General features: G+C 30.6%; 1 protein-coding gene across 3 annotated transcripts in view; it reads left to right on the top strand.

Moving 5' to 3' along the window:
• Positions 1 to 8,408, top strand: part of LOC106469911 — a 70,040-nt gene that overhangs the window by 15,378 nt on the left and 46,254 nt on the right. For all 3 annotated transcript variants that reach the window (XM_022398482.1, XM_022398484.1, XM_022398483.1), the window contains exons 7-8: positions 4,728 to 4,811; positions 6,072 to 6,236. In XM_022398482.1, coding sequence (XP_022254190.1) covers positions 4,728 to 4,811; positions 6,072 to 6,236 — 249 coding nt within the window. The remainder of the gene's footprint in view (positions 1 to 4,727; positions 4,812 to 6,071; positions 6,237 to 8,408) is intronic.

Here is an 8,408-nt window from a genome sequence, read left to right as displayed (position 1 = left end):
GAAACAACTTATACAAAGAAATAATAGTTAACTATTGTCTACTAGAAACACTTATATTAGTATATAACTAGTAATAATAGTAAGTAATTATTATATATATATATATATATATATATATATATATATAGAGAGAGAGAGAGAGAGAGAGCTCGAATACTAACACATAAGCCTTTGAGAGAATATTTTCTTTGAATGAATTACATAACTTTTGAAATGTTGTGATAAATAACTTATTTTTAAATGAAGTAAATAAGATTGACAATTTTTACCATTTTTCATACAATCATCGTTAAAGATATTATGAAAGTTGATTTTATAAATTCAAACATTAGGTACAGATAATGCAAAACTTTCTTTATACTTGCCTTACATAATCTGATACAAACCTAAGTATTCCAACATTCAAAGATATAATTTTATTCAATTCTAACTTGTTATGATTAGTCAGCGGTGTGGTTTTGACTCGGTATGAATTGCATAATTATCCTGGTCATTACAAAATAAAATTCACATTCTTCATCTCAGACATGTATACTCCATCACAAACCTAAGCATCTAACCTTTCACTTCTAGTAGGTTATTCGACTCTATGAACCTTATGCTAGGTCAGTTATTTACTATAGTGTGGTCATTGACTGTGTGTTTATATTTCAAATTTAACTAGGATGTAAATAATTTTCTTTAAAGAAGTATTTAAATCGTATTGTGTATGATAAGACAGTGGAATTATTCTCATATTAGTTTCGAACATTTTGTATTTAGGATTAATTTCATTTTTAAAGAAACTTATTTATTGGATTTTATAGAAAGGAATTGGATTGGAGGCCCTTTTTTTGGTGTGTATGTGGGGGGGGGGGGCTGTTTAGTCCAATGCCTGGGATAATTTTGTTGTGGTGGGGAACTGGAGTGCCCAGAGAAATCCCATTTTCACAAAGACATGTGCTGATAACTTTTATTATATTATCCTTCTACTTTTACGAACTGATTGCCTTTGGTTTGTTCTCTTTATACCCCCACCCCCATATATATACATACACATACTTCAGGTTTAGCTTTTGGCAGACTTTCTTTAACAGGGTCGCCCTCAAACATTATGGTGGATTGAGATTGGTAGAGCTAGGCTAAATACAATAGTGGCTATATAATCACATAGGCTGTGCTTTTATCCAATGTACATGTAGTTGTGATTTGCTGCATATTAAGTTAAAATGCAACTTTCTCTAATCTGTTGTAATTTACAGTATTAAATTTAAATAATTCTATCAATATTATAGTTATATATAGTATTTAGCAAGATTTAATATATAACCTTTAATTTCTTAAATAGTAATAACTGCATTGGCCAAATGTGGTAAACATGGGACAGTTCTGCTTTGGTGCTTGTTAATATCATTAAACAAGCCCAACCTTGTTAGGTGTTACTGGGTTAAGAGATGAAAACACTGCTGGCAGTGAAGATATCTAAAATACTTAGGGCAGATTGGTCATAGTAGCTTCTGGTAGTTTGTGTGCTACTTGTAATTATGACTATTTATTATTAATTGTAACTAATATTATATAATTTTTAGTAGGTCTTCTGGTAGAACCTATTGCATGTTTGTATATGGTTTGTCAGTAATTTCCCTTAATGGAAACTTGTTTGTACAAGTATTGTCTCAGTATTTCATAAAATGACTAGGTTGTACTCAACTGGTTTGTAGTTTCATTCACTGGAACATAAGATAAAGTGGGAAAAATCTGATGTTTACTGTTCATCTTAGAAGTAAATAATGTCAAGATGTCTTGCCCCGAAACAGCCTATAATGCTCCAGAATATATAGTTCTCTCTCTAGATTCTGTATGGCCCTTGCATCTCCAAAAGTTTCATTTGCTGATCCCATCTTATGATAATTGATTATTGATCTAAAGCACAATTTACACTGGAGGAAACTTTTGTGTAGTACAATGAAGTCATTGTTGGTCCACTCCTCTTTACATACTTTAAAAAATAATTAATTGCATGTGGACAACAACTTTCAAAGACCTATCCATTTAAACCAAAGGCACAAAAGTCCATGGGAGATGTATGCAAGTAGGATAGTGCAAATTCTAATTTATAGTTGCACCTTAGGAAAGAACTGGAATGTTAACTTTAACATGTGGCTGCATTGTAGGCAGCTTACCAGCCTTATATTATGCAGCATTCACAGTGGCATTTTTTTTATCACTCTCAGAATGTGTAACTTATCATTATAGCAGTAACCTACAGCTATCTTATATCATTGTCACAAGCAGAATGATAACAAATTGCCCAAATAAACTTCTGTGGACACATAAATAGACATATGCTTCATCCAGTGTCCTGACATACTTCAACTTGTCATGTGCCATACACAGTTTATACAGCTTTTTTGACAGTGGTTTTACATTCATCTGTTTGCTTTGGGATAAACCTATAAATATGACTCCTATGTTGGTTTTGTAGACTGATTTCAATATGGATTATTTTGGAAATTTTTACTTTAGATACAATGAACTGCAAGTACTTTGGTTATTTTCAGTGAAAAACTTTTTTTAACTTTCTTCATCAGACCATTATGTGAGGTTAGAAAATGAGTTTCATTCCAACCATCGGGGTGGGGATCTAAGTTTTTTATATAGTTTTGGGTAGTCAGTAACATGTCTGAGCTTGTGTCAAAAGCTCTACTTGAGATTTTCCCCAGTTTTTTTTTGGCAAGTTAGGTCAGTGTATGCATGGTCGGGTGAAAAGTGTTGTTGTGACACTTCATCCCATGTTTGGTCTTCGCTATCTCAAAAAGTATTGAGTGTTCAGGGCACAAATTTGGTGGAATGATAGGCACACGTGCTGACTACAAATGTAATTTTTAAGTCATAGGACTTACTAATCCCAATTTTATGGAAATATGAAAAGTGTAATTTTTTAAAACTAAACATTTTGCTATACTTTAGACTTGTATAACTTGGTTAGTTTTAAATCTATTTGGTCTAAACATGAAACTATATCACAAATATTGTGTGAATAAAATTTGGTACCTATCACTTTCTGCAGACTGAAGAGGGTGCCACTGAAAACTGTCTTGGGAGCCAGTTGGGGCAAATTTTATTTATACCCTGTGCTTTTACTCGGTCAATTCATCAGATTTTTAACTGCCACTTGGTAAGGTGGATTAGTGCTCAACATCCTAAGAAGTATCACTGACATGTAAATATAGGTTAACAAACAATATTTAATCTGGCCCAGAACAAATATAGTTTTGGTATTTTATTTACGAATAAAATAGTGTAAATATTTGTTTAAAGAATAAACATTATTAGAAAATATTTTGATATGAGTATATAGTTCAAACACAAAAAAACTACTCTAAACAACAGTGTGGATAGTTGGTAATTGAGGAAAAGCAAATGAGGTCAAGGGTTTACTGCTTTAACTTCAGGATAATACTTAACCTTTAACAACTGTTTGCTAGCAGTAACATATATGAAGATAAATGATAATATTTCAGCTATTTCTGTCCCAGGCTTGCAATGTATATATATATATTTAATATTTTCATTCCAATAAAAGCAAACCTTAAAAAGAAAGAGAGAGACTTAAACCTCAGTTGGCTATCTTTAAACTAAACAATTCATTTGTAAATGTATTAATCATTTTAAAGCTTAAACTTAAAATAATCAAACTCAATGATGCTACATAATAATACAGACACAATGTGTATACCATAGGAAAGTGAATGTTGTGATAGTATTAGAGCTGGTCAATTTAATCAATTAGTGTCACATAAACTAATTGGTTAATCAAATTTAAGAATAAATCAAGTGATTGAAATTACTAATTGTTTTTATTACTGTTAGCACCCACTACCAATCTTTTTTTTTTAAGTGTTGACTGGAGAGAAGACAACTATGTGGCAGCTCCTGCCACCAACTTTTTTTGTGCTTGTATGTACCGTGGTTTCTGGTTCACCGTGTAGTGATCATTTAATGGGGCGATTGACTAATTGTTTAGCAAATACTATTAATTGCCCAACCATAGTTAACATGAAGTCACTTGTGGCAGTTTTATCACTTAAATTTCAATACACCACTGTCATTTATACCATTCCAAATTTTAAAGTGTATGCTTTTTTAGCCAGGCTGACTTTGTAATATATTATGACAAGGTATTCACAAATAATAATAGTTCCAAAAGTTCCAAAATTGACTCATCTGCATTAGAGTCTGGGCTTGGGCCACTACATACCTTGCAGTCTTAATTTGCATTGTACTGAACTGATTTGCTTTTTTAAAAACGATACAAACATCTGGAGATAGGGACTGACCCAGAAGGACACACCTCGAGACTGCAGTTTTCTCCTTTAGAGATGGTAATGTTTATGCATGTTGTTCCTGATGTTCACCCTCCTCTACACCAAACAAGCACTTCTGTGAACATTTGGCAAACCTTTTTACATTAAATTTGAATCATGTTTTTTTCAGAGATTCGATGATAACAAGTAGGATGATGTCCGATGTTTAAGGGAATGTCTGAGAACTCTATGGGCTTGAACTGTATATTAGAAGTTGCAATGGCATGGCATTCACCGTCTAAACTTTTCACTTTTTAGAATAAGATGCTTTTTGTTATTATTCTCCTTACACTTTAATTTAATAAGCCTTTTTTTGATCAGTAAGTTAATTTTGAATGTAAATATCTGAAAGTATAGTTTTAAAAAAACTTTATTTGTTAGGATTTTTTTTGTGGAAGCTGTGGAGCCAAATATCTAACAAAACAACTTGTTCTTCTCCATATTAATAACAGTCACAATGGACTTGTAAGTACCATGGATTATGTCTGATTTGATTTGTGTATCATAAAATAGTATATAATACTTCTAGGTTTAGACATTTGTTATATTATTCTTATTTAAATGTATGTTGTCCCCCAGTGACACAGCGGTATGTCTACGGACTTACAACGCTATAAACCAGGTTTTGATACTCGTGGTGGGCAGAGCACAGATATGTTTTCAGATTATTATATGTTGCAAAAAATGGTAATTAAAAAAACAAGTTTTCATGCTTCTCATGACAGCCAGTGTTATATACAAAATAAGTTTTAACTCCTCACACGGAAGATACATTTGAAATTAAGTAAAATATGTACAAGAAAATGTAAAAGATAAAGGCTACTATGTATTTTTTTTCTTTTTTTGCTTAATTCTTTACTAAATATGTACAACTTGTGAATCTTAAATTATTTAGTTAATTACAAGAAGGTTAAAAAATGTATTAAATATTTGATTTTGTTTCTCAAATAGAGATGATCAACATTTAGTTCCCCTTTTGAAGGAATATACTACCAGAAGTATTAAACTTGCATATTTATTTTTTAAGTTATTTTTATCTGAATTTTAAAATCAATGAAAGGTAATGGTCAAGCAGAGATCATGCTAGTTATTTGCCAAACTTAGCCAACTTATAGATCATAGTCATTAACTGTGTTGAAAGGTTAAGATTCCTCAAAGAAATGCCCACAGTTTGTCATAGCTTATACAAGTACGTGTATCATAAACTAAATGATGTGTTAGATCAATTTTTATTTATATCTGCTATTGTAAATGTTAGGTCAGGGTTCTGTTCATTATTATTAGTATAAAATTATCTTGCTTATAGCTCATCACTTAAAGAAATTAGTTTAAACTAATTTTAAACATTTAGTAGTGTTGAAAACTTTGATCAAAAATTATTTTTATCTGCCTTTGAAAATTTGAGTTGGTAAATAGTAGCTAATTGGATGTGTGGGTCATGGTTATGATTCGTACAAAACAAAATCATTAGCTGAAATTTATAATATTTGGTGAAACTTGATAATTTTCTAAATAGCAATTTTGACATGTGAAAAATTTTTTTTTAATGTAAATACACAATAAGATGAATCTTTTTATTCTTGTTGCAGTAATGTCTAAATAATTTATGATCATTTCATGACGTTTTAGGCTTATAAATTTATTAACTTATATTTTAAATTATAAACTGAAACCTTGGCAACAGTGTATGAGGTTATGTATTTTATTGATATTTATTTACTGCAGGCTAAAGTTAATGATAATACACCAATGTCAGAAAAAGAAGAAGCATTGGCTCTTCGAATCGCTCTTCGGAGGGCTAAAAAGTTGACATGTCAGATGCCTAGTTGTCGAAAACATTTTACTACTATCGGAGGCTACTTGTACCACAGAGGCATTTGTGGGGTAGAGGTAAGGAGTCGTATACTTAAAAAAACTTAACTCATGAAGTTTTTGGAATATTATACTTAAATCTGTTTAATGATGTGATTAATATTCTTATTTGTTGTAATTTGTGCTGATTATTGAAAAGAAGTTGATTTGATAAGAATGATAAATAATACTATTAGGATTAAAGTGTTAACTTGAGTCTGGGTGGTGCAAATATTACTACAAAAGTTATATTAGGCTTAGCAAGTGTAATGCAACTTTAACAACAATTTAGGTTATTGGTAGTTTACAAAACAGGCTAACTATATTGTATTACTACATAAGTTTTATAGAAAGATTAGTTATTTGTGACTTCTTATTTTAAAGATAAACTTACTTTAGTGAGAAGATAAGTGTAATATATTCAACTATAACATTAGGCTTAATTGTGTTGTCAATAGGCTACTTCTATTTAGTTTAAACTAAAGAGAAGAAGCCACACACAAAATTGTTATAAATTGTAAAAAATTGTAACACTAGAAAAATATTAATGTAGGTGAGTTATTTAATGTTTCTAGCTTAAACCTTTCATCAGGTGATATTCAAACAGTTGCTAATTAAAGTACATTAGAATAATATTTAAACAATAACAGTAATGTATATGTGATGCAGAACATAAAAGGGCCTACCATGATAGCCTTATGCATTGTAATATAAATAGAAGTAAAGGATATATTAGAGTACAAAGATAAAGTGTTATTTAAAAATGCATAAAAATATTAAATGAAATTCTCAAATATAAATAAATGCATAAGTATAAAGAATTATTACAGAAATTAAAAGGAAAAAGGAACAAAGTGTTCCTGAGCACCCCAGTTGGGGAGAGAAGTCTCTTGTCTTCTCTCTCTTCAAACTGAACCCCTGCCGTGTAAGTACGTAAGTAAGAAAAGGAAAACAAAAGAGACAGATAGGAATTGGAATGAAAACATCAAGACGTTATAGTTATAGGTGATAATTTAGTACTGTATATTGATAAGACAGTCTGTGGTGTAAAGAGGTAGATAAAATTGGATTATTTTATATAGAAATGATCTGTAGTGTGGAAATTAGAGAACATCTTGGTGCAAGTGATCATTGCTGAATTAGTTTTGATGTTTTGCTGCATATGGGGATTAGCTTAGTCTGTGGGATTGCCTAGATAGACCAACAGGTCTCTTGTTGTCCTTAACTTATATGTATGTATGTATGTATGTATATAATCTTAGATGATAAAAAAGATTGATATCATGCACTTCAATAAAAATGAATGTTAATTTACCAGAAGCTATGCAGAATATTATCTAAGAATTCTTTAATAAAACACAGTTGTCACAATATGCAGGTAAGAGACCATGTTCTTTAGCTTTGAAAAACAGTATATTTTAGAAAATGATTTATCCCAATAGTGTCAGTACTTTATGATGCCTGTTTGTTTCATTGACAAAATTCAAATTATATTAACAGTGTATCTTATTTTTCAATGTTTACATATGTGTCATAGTTACTATATGGGCAACTTCCGAGCACTTACAAAGTTAGTGTAAATTTTTTTGTTTTTTTAAGGAATTGATCAGAAGTCAAGTTAACCCTCTCACTATGGACGGGTCAAAGGGCACATGTCACAACATTTCAGAAGAGTTATTTTCAAATTTAATTAAACAACTTTATTATCGTCTTATGTTAGTAAAATTGGCATCACAACATAGGTTATAATTCAAATTTTAGAAATTATATAGGTTTTAATTTTTTAGTTCAAAAGAAAATATTAAAAAATAAAGCTAAATATGCTTTTTTTACGTCATACGGCATGTCTTGTCTTATTGCTCAGTTTATAATTTATTATGTCTACCATACAACATCTATAGTGTTAACGAATTAGAAACTCAAATTTCAGGCACTTATAAGCTATAATATAAAATAAGAGCCTCCCACCATTTTGATTTGCTGAAATATCAATTATTTTGCAAACCTACCATGGTAGCCCAGCCCAGTACTCCATTCTTTTGAACCTCTTGTCTACTTATGTTTACTTTTCTTAAGTACATGTTTATAATCAATAAAAAGAGCACATTTCAAACTATGTACATTTGGGAGTTATTTCTAATTGGCTTGAAGAGAAAACTTGTAGTTTGACTGGGAATTTGTAGTTTGACTGGGAATTTGTAGTTTGACTGG

This window comes from Limulus polyphemus, unplaced genomic scaffold (assembly GCF_000517525.1).
Source record: "Limulus polyphemus unplaced genomic scaffold, Limulus_polyphemus-2.1.2 Scaffold3720, whole genome shotgun sequence".
In the NCBI taxonomy this organism is placed as follows: domain Eukaryota; kingdom Metazoa; phylum Arthropoda; class Merostomata; order Xiphosura; family Limulidae; genus Limulus; species Limulus polyphemus.
This window is presented reverse-complemented; position numbering and strand designations above follow the sequence as displayed.